Source organism: Lytechinus variegatus, chromosome 3, assembly GCF_018143015.1.
Source record: "Lytechinus variegatus isolate NC3 chromosome 3, Lvar_3.0, whole genome shotgun sequence".
NCBI classification, from domain to species: Eukaryota; Metazoa; Echinodermata; class Echinoidea; order Temnopleuroida; family Toxopneustidae; genus Lytechinus; species Lytechinus variegatus.
This window is the reverse complement of record NC_054742.1, coordinates 15,414,996-15,431,418: the sequence shown is the minus strand read 5'-3', so window position 1 is coordinate 15,431,418 and position 16,423 is coordinate 15,414,996. Positions and strand designations below refer to the sequence as shown.

General features: G+C 37.4%; 1 protein-coding gene across 2 annotated transcripts in view; it reads left to right on the top strand.

The window, feature by feature from the left end:
* Positions 1 to 16,423, top strand: part of LOC121410317 (KAT8 regulatory NSL complex subunit 2-like) — a 36,300-nt gene that overhangs the window by 7,594 nt on the left and 12,283 nt on the right. The window contains exons 1-4 of one of the 2 annotated variants that reach the window (XM_041602326.1): positions 998 to 1,093; positions 13,599 to 13,832; positions 13,999 to 14,168; positions 14,804 to 14,918. In XM_041602326.1, the coding sequence (XP_041458260.1) occupies positions 13,603 to 13,832; positions 13,999 to 14,168; positions 14,804 to 14,918 (515 nt within the window). In that variant the 5' untranslated portion in view covers positions 998 to 1,093; positions 13,599 to 13,602. Of the gene's footprint in view, positions 1 to 997; positions 1,094 to 13,598; positions 13,833 to 13,998; positions 14,169 to 14,803; positions 14,919 to 16,423 lie in introns of those variants that run through there. The other variant, XM_041602325.1, reaches the window with a different exon arrangement.

The following is a 16,423-nucleotide window of genomic DNA, read 5'->3' as shown; positions in this document are numbered from 1 at the left end:
TCATTTTTCATAATTTGTTAAATGATCTGACTTGAAATAAAGTCATATGCCTTGGACCAGTACACAGATCGAGGCAATTGTTTGAACTCAGTGGTCTCCAGTTCATTTTTACCGGTCCAGTTAAAAATCAACTGGTCCAGTAAACATATACTGGAAACCAGTAATTCTACTGGAAACCATTTATTGGACCAGTAACACCAGTTTAATGAAAAACAATTTAACTGGTATTACTAATTGCTTCAACTGGAATGCAATTGTTGGAACTGGTCTCCAGTTGATTTTTACTGGTCCAGTTAAAAATCAACTGGCCCAGTACTAGCTGAAAAATATACTGAAAACCAGTAAAAATATTTACTGGTCTTACTGGCTGGGATCCTTATCATCCCTGGGAGGTCAGCATACAAATCAATCGTATACCATTGCTTTCAGCACAACTAAATGAGATGTAACCATGATGGATTAGCTGTATTGGGCCTACACCAACATGTATTAATCAATCTCGACCTTTTTGACCTACGTCTAATTTATACGTAAGCCTGATTGAAGCTGTGTGCACTTTCGGACTCAAATGCACACGACTATAAAATATGTTGTTTCGTATACAATTTTTCAGATTGTCCCTATTATCTTTAAAATTGCATATTGCCTCGATCATTCTGTCATGAGAAATACGTATATATAGTATACCACATGTGTCAAGGTCAGGAGGAGATAAAGTGAGAAATCTGAAAATATAATGTGTAAAAATTACAACTATGAAGGGTTGTTTGCCAATTGAGGATCCCCATGGAAAGTACTTTTCAAACTCCCTTAACTCGCTTTAATCGCTAATAAACCGATTTTGATAAATCTTTTTTTTTTAATTGTCACTCTCAGAGCTCAGCTCATTTTACTCTTTCCAATTTTGGTGTCCGTACGCGCGCGTCCTCGCGTCCGTGTACTGCATGCGGTGGAAAATTAATTTCGCGAAAAAAAAAATCGTTACACAGTCCAGTACAGATATTGGTATATGATATACGGTATACGCTTTACGATGTGCGGCACGTGTGTTCCACGGAATTTATGAGCGAGATAAGTTCTTCGACGCTGAAATGTAAGTTAAGTTTCTACTTAAAATACGGTAAATCCTGACTTAAGTAAACTCATCAGCTTAGACTGATAATACACCAGCCAACGTAGCCTGTAGTACTGTTTCCAGAAGAAGACTCGCCCTGACCACGGCCACCGCCCGGTCGAATAACGAAAGCAATGCCATGAATGCGGCACGGGACCCCGCATCCGCATTAATTAGACCAAAAGCTAAAGCTTCAGATCAGTCTCTGTATTATGATTGTTCCCGCTGAACTACCGGTAGGCCTACGTTGGCTCCACTCACCAATACATATAGACTGAAGAGCTTGGAGTTGGAGGCCCGTACGTACCGGGGGGGGGGGGGGGGCACTCGACCAAGAAAGTGGTGGGGGTGGCGGGTGTGCCGCGGGCGAGACAAAAAACGGGGGCCTTGGAGCGGGCTTATTGTAAAAAGGAGGGTCCTCGGAACGACAATGTTTGTGAAAACGGGGGTCCTTGGATCGGATCGCCAGCATGTGAGTGCGTATGCATCCCTATGGAACGATCATGCGTGCATGATGCAGATAGCGCGGCCTCAGCCGGGGGAGCTCTGCGGCCGCTTTTCACCAAAATTGCAGCTCTTTCAAAGCGATCGTAGCGGCGTAACGAAAAATATGCGAAGCTTGGGAGCGGATTTCTCTCTTCTTTTTTCTCGATAAGAAGAAAATGCTATGCCTTGGAGCGGCTTTCTTTGTTCTTTCTCTCAACAAGGCAAAAATGCTATGCCTTGGAATGGAAATTTGAGTGTGAAAATGGGGGTCCCCTCCGCGGCACATACCCACTATGCATTATATACTGAGTGCCCCCCCGGGCGTACGTACAGCCAACGTATATAAGTGAACTAACGTTAGGTCGCAATTTAAAACTGTTTTTTAAGCGAAATTTATGATGGGGGGACCTAAACTAGCTACGCACTTTGTTTACAAACGATAGAAACTATGCCAATTTTAATATTTGAACAAATTATCCCTATGGAACGATCATGCGTGCATGATGCAGATAGCGCGGCCTCAGCCGGGGGAGCTCTGCGGCCGCTTTTCACCAAAATTGCAGCTCTTTCAAAGCGATCGTAGCGGCGTAACGAAAAATATGCGAAGCTTGGGAGCGGATTTCTCTCTTCTTTTTTCTCGATAAGAAGAAAATGCTATGCCTTGGAGCGGCTTTCTTTGTTCTTTCTCTCAACAAGGCAAAAATGCTATGCCTTGGAACGGAAATTTGAGTGTGAAAATGGGGGTCCCCTCCGCGGCACATACCCACTATGCATTATATACTGAGTGCCCCCCCCCGGGCGTACGTACAGCCAACGTATATAAGTGAACTAACGTTAGGTCGCAATTTAAAACTGTTTTTTAAGCGAAATTTATGATGGGGGGACCTAAACTAGCTACGCACTTTGTTTACAAACGATAGAAACTATGCCAATTTTAATATTTGAACAAATTATCTGTCGCTAACTTGTGGCAAATATTCTAAAGATCATTAAGCAAGAACAAAATATCATAAAACTCACTAATACGAAAATCCCGCCGTGTTTTCCGAACACCTCTTGAATTCGCCGCCCGATTTTAGAAGGGGTCCTAAAGCTACGCACTCGATTTATCATGCAGAAAAATAGAATTTCCTGTGCCTCAATTTCTAAAATATGTTCATACTATTATAGGGTAATATGAAATTAAAGAGAATATAGCTCAAAAATTCAAAACAGTTGTGGGTATTCTCTGCATTTAGAGATTTACTGCAGCCTCTGTAGAAAAAATTGAATAGGAATCGTTCGTCACTCTGCAGTCACAATTCCACACAAAGTGCGCATTTGCCATTAAAAACTGCATGCGCGATGAGTGGTGCGTAGCTTTAGGACCCGCACAGCTTTAGGACCCCCTACCATACAGACAGTTTCATGGTTTCCATCATGTCCATTATCAGGGAAATAACACTCATTCAATGAACAAGGTTATAATATAACCTTGTTCTCAGTTATATCTCCATGTGTCATGATGTGTGGCAAAATAAGTGTGGCAATGTTTGGCTTAGTTATTTTCTCTTTTTCTTTGGGGCAAATGCTTGATTTTTTTACACTGACAGTTTCCATTACACCTATTATTCATACAACTTGGCTCTTATTTAAATTTGATTCTTTAAATCATTTTTTTCTTTATTAAAAATAGAGATCAAAAAATGAAAATTTTCTGTCATTTTAGAGAAAAATAAGGTAAACGTTGGATTTTTTCGCCTTGTTTTTGCAAACTTGTTCTTTGAATTGATCTGTAAAATTGAACTGCGGAAGTCTTACGGTACGAAATTGATTTCGTATGCAGTTATATGCGCTTCCGGAAATATGATAGTGTCCGGTAATACAATGCGTGACTATACTAGAATCGTGCAGATACGCGGGTGTGCAGACTTGGGAGACCGCGCAGACATGGGGGACCTGACCGTACCGGTGCGGTTAGACAGCTGGCAGCCATCTGTTTCGAGGAGTTTTTTAACATTTTTTTTTAAATTTCTCCTCGTACACAGACAGCTCGCTATCGTGCAGCCACCATTAGGGGACTTGCAATGCAAAATCCCCCGGGGGGGCCACTTCCATTCACGAGTGGATACCATGCGCGACCATGGGGTCTCAAAAAGCACCCTAAACACGTAATTTCCATATTCTGAAAATGCACCCCTAAACAAGTATTGGCGTGTGAAACCCTACCCTTAACAAGTATTCGAAACAAAACGATACTCTTGGCAAATATTCCCTGAAATGAACCCCTAAACAAGTACAGGAATGTTTTATTGTTACGGGTCCGTCAGTCGTCGGCTTTACCTTATTTGGTTTAGTACGACCCCACCTTCTACACCTCGCGCAAATCAGACTCTAAACACGAAGTGTTGGGGCAAAATGGACATCCTTTATAAAACATTTTAATTTTGTTTTATCTTTCCTGCAAATTCAACCCTAAACACGTAATTTTCCTAGCGAAATAGATACCCTTTTTTCAATATTTTTTTGTTTTTGACACCCTTGTTACGTACGTAACGTGCCCTATCGTGAAAAAGACATCCTTTTTACGTGTTTTTTTGGTCGCGCATGGTATCCACTCGTCAATGTAAGTGGCCCCCCCGGGCAAAATCCCCCCGTCCGGGCTCTTCAATTTTTGTCTTTAATGAATAAAAAATTTGAAAATTACCGCCATCAAAATGCAAATTAATAATCCCTCTTGGCATCAATTGCCAAAAAACAGAGAAAATTCAAGTTAAAAGGAACAAAAACAGTGACTTACCTCGGCTGTCGGGCAAATTCACTTCCCCGTTTTATCCGATCTTAAGTATATAAACATATGGCCATTGAGTCCCCTGTACAGATCGCGCTAGAACTTCGGTCTCTGTATTTGGTGAGTGAAGCCAACGGAGTTTAGCTGAACAACCAACATAACAGAGACAGAAGCTTTTGGTCTACTGTACGGTAGGCGTAATATACCGTAGTATATAATCACTCATTCAATGAACAAAGTTATGATATAATTATAAACCTTGTTCTCAGTTTATTACATCCCCATGTGTGGCAAAATAATGGTTGCAATGTTTGGCTAATTTCTCTTTTTGTATGGGACAAATGCTTGATTTTCTTACACTGTCAGTTTTCATTACAGCTATTCATCATATAACTTGGCACTTATGTAAATTTAATTCTTTAAATTATTTTTTCTTAATTAAAAATAGAGATAGAAAAATGAAAATTTTCTTGCCATATTACTTTCCACCAATTATAGGGCGTACACAAAAATATGCCCAAAATTCAAGTTTTTGAGCGCTCTGGTGAATACAAAAATCATTCCCAAGTTACTTATGAAAAATAAATTGCAACTGTATGGAAATTTTTGTCACAAAAGTGATATTTTAATGATTTTTAAAAGTGTGTGTTATGTACAGCATTGGCATACCATAGTCCTACCTGTAGATTCCTCACAGGCAGGATGGTTGCAGTGAACAAGTGTATATAATTGCGTACCTTGGACCATGTGGACCGGAGTTATTGATAAAAATCCTCTGGATGATCCAGAAATCTTTCATCTAACTTGACATTTTCACTGAGGCTGAGCTGACAGTTTTTCTTGCAAGTTTCCTTATACCCTTTCATATTGCGCTTTTCACCGGCAAACTTCACCGGTGAAGTTCGCCAGCGAAGGGGGAAGTGTCCAGTATGAAAGGTACCCAGGAGTTGTTTTTACTTGCACGCTGTAAGCAATTTTTTTTATCGGATAATGTACATACACTTGCACGCTGCACTTTACCAGTACGACAATCATGACAATACACCAGACGGTGGACTGTAGGGGAAGGCGGGGTAAGTTGAGCATAGGGGCAAGTTGAGCCACCAGCCCCAGGCCAATAATGAATAAGTCAGACATTTTGGTGGTGTCATGTATTGATGACCCATAGCATAACCCCTAACCCCACCATATTGTTTTCAACTTTGAAACAAAATGTAGTTTTTTAGAGGGAAAAATATGAATTTCATCCAAAAAAGTAAAAAAGAGTGTGAAATAGATAAGTGCTTTATAAACACACACGTCTTTAAATATAATAAAGACATGATAACAACATTATAAGTCCAGGTATAGATCTTCATTCTTGTCATAGTCTTTTATATGATGGATGCATAATAAATGTGTGGATACAAAATTATCGCACTGAGTTCGGACTGGGGTAAGTTGAGCCAAACAGCATGGGGCAAGTTGAGCCATGGTAATTCCTATGGTAATGTATCTTAAAAAACAAACAGACCATAAAAATCGATTGAAATGCTGGCTGAAAGGAGTAAATTTACATGGCTGCTCTTTTGCTTTTAAAGGATGTTAGTATTTATAGAGAATTAGCAAATGAAAAGACTTTAAACAAAAAAATTACATGCTGGTTCTCCCTTCATACATTTTGTACATAAGTTTTTGTGGCTCAACTTACCCCAGAAGGTGGCTCAAACTTACCCCATATATGGGGCAAGTTGAGCCATTTGACATCGTTTTTTTCAAAGGTCACGATGAGTTTCAGTGTGGGGATAGAAAGTTATATAAAGGTGGAAAATATTTCAGAAGAGTCAAATTTCAAGGCAAGGTACTTATTTTGACAAGATTATTAATCATATCAATTCTATCATGCAAAAAGCAAAAACTGTCACAACTTACCCCGCCTTCCCCTACTGTTTTCAGAAGAAGAAGGAGACCTTCACCAGTGAAGTTCGCCGGCAGACTTCTCCACCTCTAAAGGCAGAGCTACCAAGTCTCACGCATAATGCGTGAGACTCAAGCATTTTGGACTCTTGGTCATCCCCTCAAATCTCTGTCTCACGCAACTATCACAACCTATCCCCATATACATTGTACACAATGTCTGTGATCTCACTCACATTCACAGAAAATCTCTCGCATAGCTGGTCTTTGAACTTGTCATCTCTGTAGAGGTGGAGAACTTCGCCGGCGAACCTGTTTCACCGGTGAAGTTCGCCGTAGCCTGGAGGCGTCTGGGGAGTAAAGTTATCTACATGTACTCTACTAGGGTTTAATACTCCCCTAACGCCTGGCGCTCGAATATATAGGCTCCCACGCACCAAGGGAAAAGGCAACTATAAAAATGCACCAAACTGCTAGTTATGTTTAGAATCTGAGGTTAACATTTCTGTACATTCATGGGTAAAAATATCGGTTGGCAACGTTTGGCAAAAAATGGATAGTTATGGTTACAAAATATCGTTAAAAGGCGATTAAAAAATAAAAGTAGAAGAGAGTTTACTCACATTTGTTGATATCGCCATCTTTGATCCTTTCTTAATGCAACCTAGTTACGTGACGCGTATAGCACGTACGTGCACGAGCCATAGACCCAACGTCAGCTTAATGGGCGACGCCAGATTCTGGCCAGATTTGGCCCGCGCCCTCACCGGCTAACGTTGAGCGCCATTCATCTATACACAAATTCCTCTTGATTACCATTGATAAAAACCTCGTTCAAATCTTTTCCGGAAATCTTATGAATAAGCGATTGATGTTTTCCGTTAATCAAATATCCATTATTACACCCATATTTTTGTGATATTTATAACATTTTTATTTTAATCACAATTTCAGTCCAAACGCGGGTCAGTTTTTGAGATCCCACGTTGTTTGTGCATGCCCACGTATGGCCTTACGCGTATTGAACGGAATGATGTTGGGTCGAACAACAGAATATTGGTGTGAAGCTATGACGACCAGTCACGTTTGACAGTACCGCCAAATCGTTAAGATTAACTAGTTAAGGTCAAGGTGAGATAAGAGAAATGAGCAAGGCGCTTTATGGGGGGGAAGGGAGAGAGAAAGAGAGAGAGGGGGGGAAGTTGAGAGGACCCAGTGGGGATACAGTTTCATCATGCAGTACAGGGCGTCGATGAACAACTTAATTTTTTTTCTTCAAAATGTGGAAAGTGACAGAAAAATCAGAAAAAGGTTAATTGGTTCTGATTTTGAAAAAAAAACCCAGAATTTATCAAGATTGCTGTTTAATAAAAAAGTCAAAGAAGACATCATGCCACTGACAGCTGCCTCGTCAAAGGGAGGCGGTCAATTATTTTGATTTTTTTTTTCATTTTGTCCTCTATAAGGAAGCAGGGGGGTGGTGGGTCAATTCATTTTATATACATTTCTATTGTGTTTATATATGGGGGGGGGGGTCTGCTCTGAGCATGTTTTTACAAGGGCTTGATATAAGAGAGATGGCATGATTTAACACAATAAAATGTATCATGGAGGTTAATACTAAATTAATACATGATTTATAATTGTTTTAATTGAAAATGAAAATAATAAAGGCACCCATAGATCTTAAAAACATCTCATAAATACAGGCCTAAACCTGTATTTGAAGTTGAACAGGCATATTAAAAAAGTATAAATGTTTAGCTATAGCGGATGCTTTGATCCCGCAACCAAATAATGTAGGCATAAACTAGCTGTTATATCAGTGGCGTAACGAGCGAAAAAAAATTGAGGGTTATATACGATATGGCATATCAATCAGGCAAAATTTAAAAAGTATTTAGTAAGTTGCAACCGACATGAGCATAATTTTGATGTTTTTGTTACAAAAATCCAATTGAACAATTTCGCAAGATTCTCTTTCCTTTTCCTCTTTTTTTCTGAATTAGGGGCATGCAAGACCCCCCCCCCATAATTATAAAGCACCACTCTTTGTTATATGCCACTGTCGAAAATAGGATTTAAACTTAGAATTTTAATTTCTTATCTAATAAAGGGATAAGAGTAAGACAAAAAAATATTTGCAGATTACTTATTTCAATTTTTTTTTACTTAACTCCCCAAGTCTGCTCTTGCTGCACTGCACGTAACGGCCTTCCACCAAAGGGCCAGGCCGACTCGCCCCGTGAGCAAGTGACCGCATTCGCGTAAGTTCACCCGAAGCCATGACTAAATTCTGACCATAAACATCACCTAACTAATCACTCTCTGACAATATTTCAAAGTGTATTTTATTACAGTCGATCCTTTGGGCCATTAAACGATAATATTTCCAATGTTATCATGACAATAATTTTTATGAGATAGTGGCATTGTAGAAAAAACAAATTTATAAGCACGAAATGGCACCAGATATATCATCAAACATACAGCGCAGGGTTCGGGACTGGTGAGTGGGACGGCTTGCTTGGTGTTTTGCCCCGACGAATTCGGCAAAAACGTTACCATTGCGCCGTGCGAATGTTAAATCTGCGGCTCTCAATCAGAGACTTGAATGTCTCTTTTTGCATTATCGAAAATGAATCATATACTTTGTTTGCTTTATTTACAAGTTGCATATCCGTCGTGATAATTAGGAAAATCCATGATGTCTTCTTCTAATTCTGTAAATATTACGTCTTCAAAATGCCTGTGTCAGAAAATTGCCGGAAATCATAAAAACTTGCCTAAAATATCTCTTTTTGAAAGTTCATCCATGGTCTTGAAAAAAATGTTATAACTTTTGTAGACGTATACCGTAAACAAATACATCCTCGATCACTGAAATAAAGTGTTTGCTAAGCTTTTTTAATTCAGACCATGTTACCATGACAACTTGGGAAAACTCTTATTTTTTCGAAAAAAAACTTTGGTTTTAAGGGTCATTTTGCAGACATAAAACTAACCCAATTTTGAAGAATTGTGTTTAAATTTAACATAAAACTGAATTATCTATGTTTATACTTTCGTATATGAATATTCATATTTCTTAAAGACTCTTAGTTTTTGATTGGTCAATGTTTCAGTCATGGATAATGACTGAGCGTAAAAAAATCTGAAAATGCGCATTTTATCGGCAACCAACGAGCAAGATGGCGGAACACATTAAGTTGGCGCTTTGCACGTACGTGATAGAGGGCGGCAAAATCATGAGCGGTGCTTGATTAAAAAGTGCTAAAAATGTCCCGCTTCAACCACTGAACTGAAATTCTAAAATAAATATTGGTCAATTTTCGCTTGGTTTTTGATATGTTGTAGCTGAGGACATATTCTATCTAATGTGATTGTTATGTTGTCATTTTAAGGAATGGATCATCCCTAAAAATGTCAATTTATAGGGGTATATCATTTTCACTCATTTTGTGTGCAATCTCTATGGGAAATAACTTTTTCTCAAAACTGAATTCTACATTCCTCTATTCAGAGATGCCAAGTTCAAAGACCAGCTATGCGTGAGATTTTCTGTGAATCTGAGTGAGATCACAGACATTGTGTACAATGTATATGGGGAAAGGCTGTGATAGTTGCGTGAGACAGAGATTTGAGGGGATGAACAAGTGTCTAGAATGCTTGAGTCTTGCGCATAATGCGTGAGACTTGGTAGCTCTGTCTATTTCATGAGCCATATCTCCACTTTTTCTTGTCGGTTTTCTCTGAGCTTTGAGTATGTTGTAGCTGAGATGGTAAGCTTTCGTGAGTGTGGTCTCCATTTTCCGATGAGATGCCAGGATCATGCCCATATTTCACATGTAAAATTGGATTTGAGATCCTCTCAATTCGCTTATGTGTAAAGTCTATGGGAAACAGTGTAGCTCAATTGGGAAGGCATCAGACTTGCGTCCTTAGGGTCCAGGGTTTGAACCCAGGGGTGAACATGAAAAAAAAAATTCTTTTTTTTCTTTTCAAAATTCCACAAATGGTCCTTTATGACCATTACAATGTATATAAAATAAAACATTGGACAATAAAAGAGATTAAAATCTCTTAAAGGGGAAGTTCACCCTGACAAAAATTTTATTGTAAAAATAGCAGAAAAAATAATCAAAATGTAACCGAAGGTTTGAGAAAAATTCATTAAATAATCAAAAAATTATTAGAATTTCAATTATTTGATTTGTGACGTCATATGCGAGCAGCATTCCTACATAGCGAATGGTAAAAAAATCAATGAAATTTCATTTTCTCAGAAAATTGAAAATGGTTTTCACTGTACCTAATGTATATCAATAGACAAATCATTTCACACCCGATCATGAATAGAAAACAAAATTAAGTCGTCAGGAGCCATACAAAATTTGAAATTCATGCATTTTATATTACATAACACATGGGGCAGCTGCTTGTTTATGACGTCACAAATCCAAAATTATGAACTCTAATAACTTTCTTACTCTTTAACGGATTTTCCTCAAACCTTCACCAATATTTTTTACTATTTTTTCTGCTATTTTCACAACAAAGTTTTCTTCAGGGTGAACTTCCCCTTTAATGTACAATATGTACATGTACAATATGTGGATGACCCACACTTTTTCACACTACTTTCTCATTTCCCTCTTTTTCAAGAGTATTCAACACGTTCTTTTCGTAAGAGAAGTTCAGTTTTCATCATGATGATCATATTGATCTCAATAAACATGCTGATTTTCTTCGTGATCACCTCCTCATGACGCAGAGATGCCAACCCTCCCGATTTCATCGGGAGGCTCCCGAAAATTCATCCCAACTCCCGCCCTTACGATTACCATCCTTATCCTCCCGAAATTACATTTTTTTTTGCATTGATCAAATTGTATTGAAAGTTCATGTATCGTCTGCTAACTTTAGCATGTAGTTACTCCATTACGTTCGCTGCTACTAAATTCTGTGTGAAAGGCAGACAAAATAAGGAGCAGCGAAAAGCTGGTGCATGTGATATGCCCGACGGGAATCCACTGTGCACCAGGCTGGTAGGCCTGGCTAGCTTCGCGAGGCATGTGCGCTGGCACGGCCGCTGGATTTGTCGAGTTGTGCGGTGGATTATCGGTGCGAGATTTTGGCGTATTATGGGTTGATATCGACATGAAATGGCGGAAAATCAACAAAAGAAGTCCAAGAAATGGTCTCAGAAGTATGAGACTGAATACAGTCTCCAGTTACCGTGTATTCGGAAGTCAGAAAGAGGAATATTAAAGATGTATTTTCTCGACAATGTTGGAAACGTAAATAAATCAGAATAGAAGTTGGTAACATCTCAGATTTAATTTCTATCATTTTGCTGACCATTTGTGATCAGTCTGCTTGTAGAATTATTTGCATTACACAAGTCTTTCCTCTTGATGCTGGATGATATTCAAATATAATTTTCTTATTCTGAACTTTCACCAGATCTGTAGGCAGACTTTAAGTCTGTCTACTAATCTTTCTCTTGTTATGTTTTGAGATTCGAGCCCCAGGTTGTACGAGTATTTTTTTCTTTTTTTACAATCTCCCATATGATCTGTTATCACCATAACAAGGTATATACTAGTAACTTGAAATATTTCAAAATACAACAGGTTAAAATCACTTATTTTTCATAACATGTATCTTGTGTATTACCTGTACCTGTTCACAGAACTTTTCTATTAATTTTTTCAATAGTATTCAACATGTTCTTTCTGTAATTAAAGTTCAGTTTTCATTATGACGATCCTTATTGATTGATTTGTTTACGCATGGTGATCATGATTTTGTACATGATCATAAGAATCAGAGACCAATCACCTAATTCGTCTGACAGACGAATTGAAATTATAATTTTTAGCTCATCCGGCCCAAAGGGCAAGGTGAGCTTGTGGTGTGGTGTCCGTCGTCTGTCGTCCGTTCACAATTTCAAAATGCTATTACTTCGCCATTTCAAGTCCGATTTCAATTCTGTTTGCTTCATATGATAGCACTAGGTGGGGCATTCAAAACTGCTACACAGAATTTTGAAATTCATTAAATATGCTAATTTATGTGCATTTTTCAAAATTTACAAAAAATGCTACTTTAGTTGTTGACCGATTTTGATTTTTTGCTTCCATCTGGTAGAGCTTCATGAGGTACACCAAACTTCTACACTGAATTTTGAAATTTTGACCAGAACAATTTTTATGCTAATTTATGCAAAATTTATGCATATATTTAAAAATTCACATAAAAGGCTTCTTTATTTGTTGACCGATTTTGAAGTTTTTGCTTCCATCTGGTAGAGCTTCATGAGGTTCACCAATCTTCTACACAGAATTTTGACCAGAACAATTTTATGCTAATTTATTCATATTTTTATAATTTCACATAAAATGCTTTTTCTTCTTTAATTGTTGACCGATTTTTACTTCTTCCATCTTGTTGAACTTTATGAGATTCACCAAACTTCGACACAGATTTTTCGAAATTTTCAGTAGACAATTACTTATGCTAATTATGCAAAATTTATTCATAAATCACAGAAAATTCCTCTTCTTTATTTGTTGACAGATTTTGATATTTTTTCTTCCATCCGGTAGAACTTCATGAGGCCCACCAAACTTCTACACAGAATTTTGAAAATTTTCAGTAGAAAATTATGCTAATTTATGCAAAATGTATTCATAAATTACAGAAAATTCCTCTTTTTCTTTATTTGTTGACAGATTTTGATTTTTTTCTTCCATCTGGTAGAGCTGCATGGGGTTCACCAAACTTGTACACAAAATTTTGAAATTTTGTCTGGAAAATTATTCATTCTAGTTTATGCAAAATTTATTCATAGATCACAAAAAATGTTTTTTCTTCTTCATAAGTTGATCAATTGCAGTTTTGTTTGCTTTATATGATAGCTCGAGGTGGTGATACAAAATTTAAATATAGAATTATGAAACTCATTGAATCTGCTATTTATTCATATATTTTCAAAACTCACAAAAATTGCATACTTATTTGTTGATTGATTTTGGTTATTTTTGTTCCATCTGAGAGCTACATTAGGTTCACCAAGGTTCTACACAGAGTTAAGAAACTTTGACTAGATAATAAAACTTAATTCAAATGAAATTTATTCATCGATCACAAAAAATGCTTCTATGTCATTTCTTCATCAATTTCAATTCTATATCCTCAATTTATGTCACCAATATGATTCACTACAGTGTCAACTGGGTTGAAATTAAAATTGTGTTAAATTGTGTTGCGAGATGCCGGACGAGCTCCACATCATTTATGTGCTAGTTTTCAAATTATTTTTTTCAGAACCATGCATCGTTCTAAAAGTGGTCACTCAAGTCGCAAGGCAGGCAGATCTGAGAGCTTGTTTTGCAACTACCCTCATCGTATCTGCATGCAAGACCGTTATGAGAGCTATGAATACTGTTTGAACCATATTCTAGAAGACAGATCTGCACCATTCAAGCAATGTAACTTTGTATCTACCAAGACTGGTCAGAAATGCCATAAGCCTGCCCCCAAGGCTGATCGCAAAGAAGGGTATGTATTGAATGTCTTGAACAGTAGTGACATTTTAACCAACCATTTGAGCTTGTTAAAGTTTTGAGCTGATACATTGTACAAGGAAGTTGTATTTAAAAGAAATAATGGTTTAATGCATACACTATTCTGCTATTGTGCAATGTGTTTTATTCATTTGATTTAGATATTGCCCAGCACATGCTCGGAAGGCATCACAAATGAGACACAAGGCTGCCTTAAAAGCAAAACCCACTGATGCTGTCAAAGATACTCTAGATGATCTAGACTATTACAGACCAACTTCTGTTAGATCTGTACCTGAGGTTCCTGCTTCTCTTGCAACCAAGATTTTAGGTAAATCTAATGATTCATGTGATGATTGTAGATGGTGCAGATTATGTTACCAAATATTTAAGACATACTAGCAAAGCTGCCAACTACATGTATTGCAAACAATGCAGAATCAAGACAAATTTTTACCCTTTATACGAAAGTACAAATGCACCTTTAGAAGTTACAAATTTGAACCAATGGGCCGAATGTGCAGCGGGCGAAATAGTATTGAATGTTATCATGCACATTTGTTGATCCTTCATTGTGGGATAAAAAGTATAGATCTATGGAATGTTGCTGTGTATTGCAGAATGTGTTGTGTGTGCGACTGCGTGTCATATCATATTCTATACAAATAAATACCCGTCTTCTTCAGTGTACATTCACTTTTTCTCTAATGTTTTGATTGTGTCAGGTTGTTTTCATGGAATAGACTAGTAATGGAGCAGGAAAAAGGGATGTTGGGACTTGAGAGATTTGAGTTGGTAGAGAGGTTTTGTAATCTTGGAGAAATAATCAACAGTGGTAGTAGATGTAAGATTGCATTAGCAAAAAGGCGCAGGTGGGTGTAGTTTTGAATTTTGACTAGAAATGATGACAACAAAATTTATTGTCAGTTTAAAGTATTTAATAACCCTGCATGCTTCTGATTTCAGATTATGGGAGTGAGAGTGAAAGTGAAGGTGATCCTTTACTGTTAGATCAAGGATGGAGAGGAACTACAGACAGTGATGCTGAAAGTGTAGATAGTGAACAGGAAGATGCTCTCAAGTAAGTACTTCAAAGGCATGGCTTGAAATTAACTTATTATTAACAAAATTATAGTGACTGATCCAGGTTTTAAGGTATATATTTGTTCTCTTGATTTTGCATGAAAACCAACTTTCAGTGACTTAACCCTATCCAGGCCGAATAGGCCCTCAACGATTCGCGCAATATTTTCGCCGCGCGAAATTTTTTGGCCGCATCGCTCGCTGACTTTTTACTTTCAATTCTTGTGCAACTTTTGACCAGTTTTGCGCCACCCGGGTATGCGGTTCCGAAATTACGCAACATTATGTAAGTGCATGTCAGACCAAAAATTGCTCAAAACATGATTTCATGTACGAAGTCAATGCAAATTTTTTTTTAACCAAAAATCATAAATGTATGATTATTTTTAGTTTTGCTGGTCCAAATGTATTTATTTTATGCTGTTTATGATCTCAGAAGAGTCCCCAACAAATTTCATTGAAAAAACAATAAAAAACAAAAGGTAAGAAAAAAAGAAATACATAAGAAATTGCAAAAAACAATACAATACATAAGAAATTGGTCTGATAATGCATTTTTTTCATGTACACTTGCTAAGAACACCACAAAGAGTTTCCAAAACAAAAATTAGAACATTTGGAGCTTTATTTAGGAAATTACAGGGAAAAGTATGATTTCACATACTAATTACATATAAATTAGCATAATCACTTCATAGAAATTTACATGAAATAAATTACTATACAATTTTGTAGATTATGTCCCAGACAACCTACTTGCCAATTTTCGCCCCTCCTCCCCCTGGCCATATGAACTCCCAAAGTAACCCGGACTAGATAGGGTTAAATTGCAAGCCAGTTTCTGATGGACTTTTTTTTTTTATGTACACACAGATACACACTAATCCAGCAAACAGTAGCCAAGTACAATAATTCTGGATGAATATGCGGTGTTGGTAAACCATGAGCCCCGCTACCAATATTTTGCAACATAATTAGTCAGGCAAAGTCAATGGCTTGAATGCTTGGCGAGAAAATTGAATTTCACATGGTATCAATTCTCTTAGTGATCAGCTCATTGATTGGGTTAATTCTCTCTGTGATATCGATAAAGAGCAAAGTTGGTGGCATAACCATTGGCAAATTATTCTCAGTTCTTAAAAACAAATTGGAAATGGCATTTCATGAAGGGAAGTCAGATTTTAACAACTACTTTGTCAAAACATTTGAAATGGTCTTATCATATTTTGGAAGTACCATCAGTCAGTGGGTAAGTGATTTTCCAGGCATTGATGAAACCCCTTATAATGTGTGTTTGAGAAGAGATACCTGACTATAGATCTGCTACAAAGTGAAAGCGGAGCGAACAGCTGACCAATGACTTAGGTTTGGCCAGAATTATTGTAGTTGACTGACTACTGTATGCTGACATTGTGTGTAGATCAAATAAAAAAGCACAAAGTGGCAAGTGTCACATATTTTTAGTTTCTTTTTATTTCATCTGTTTCTTTCCTGTTTTTGTCT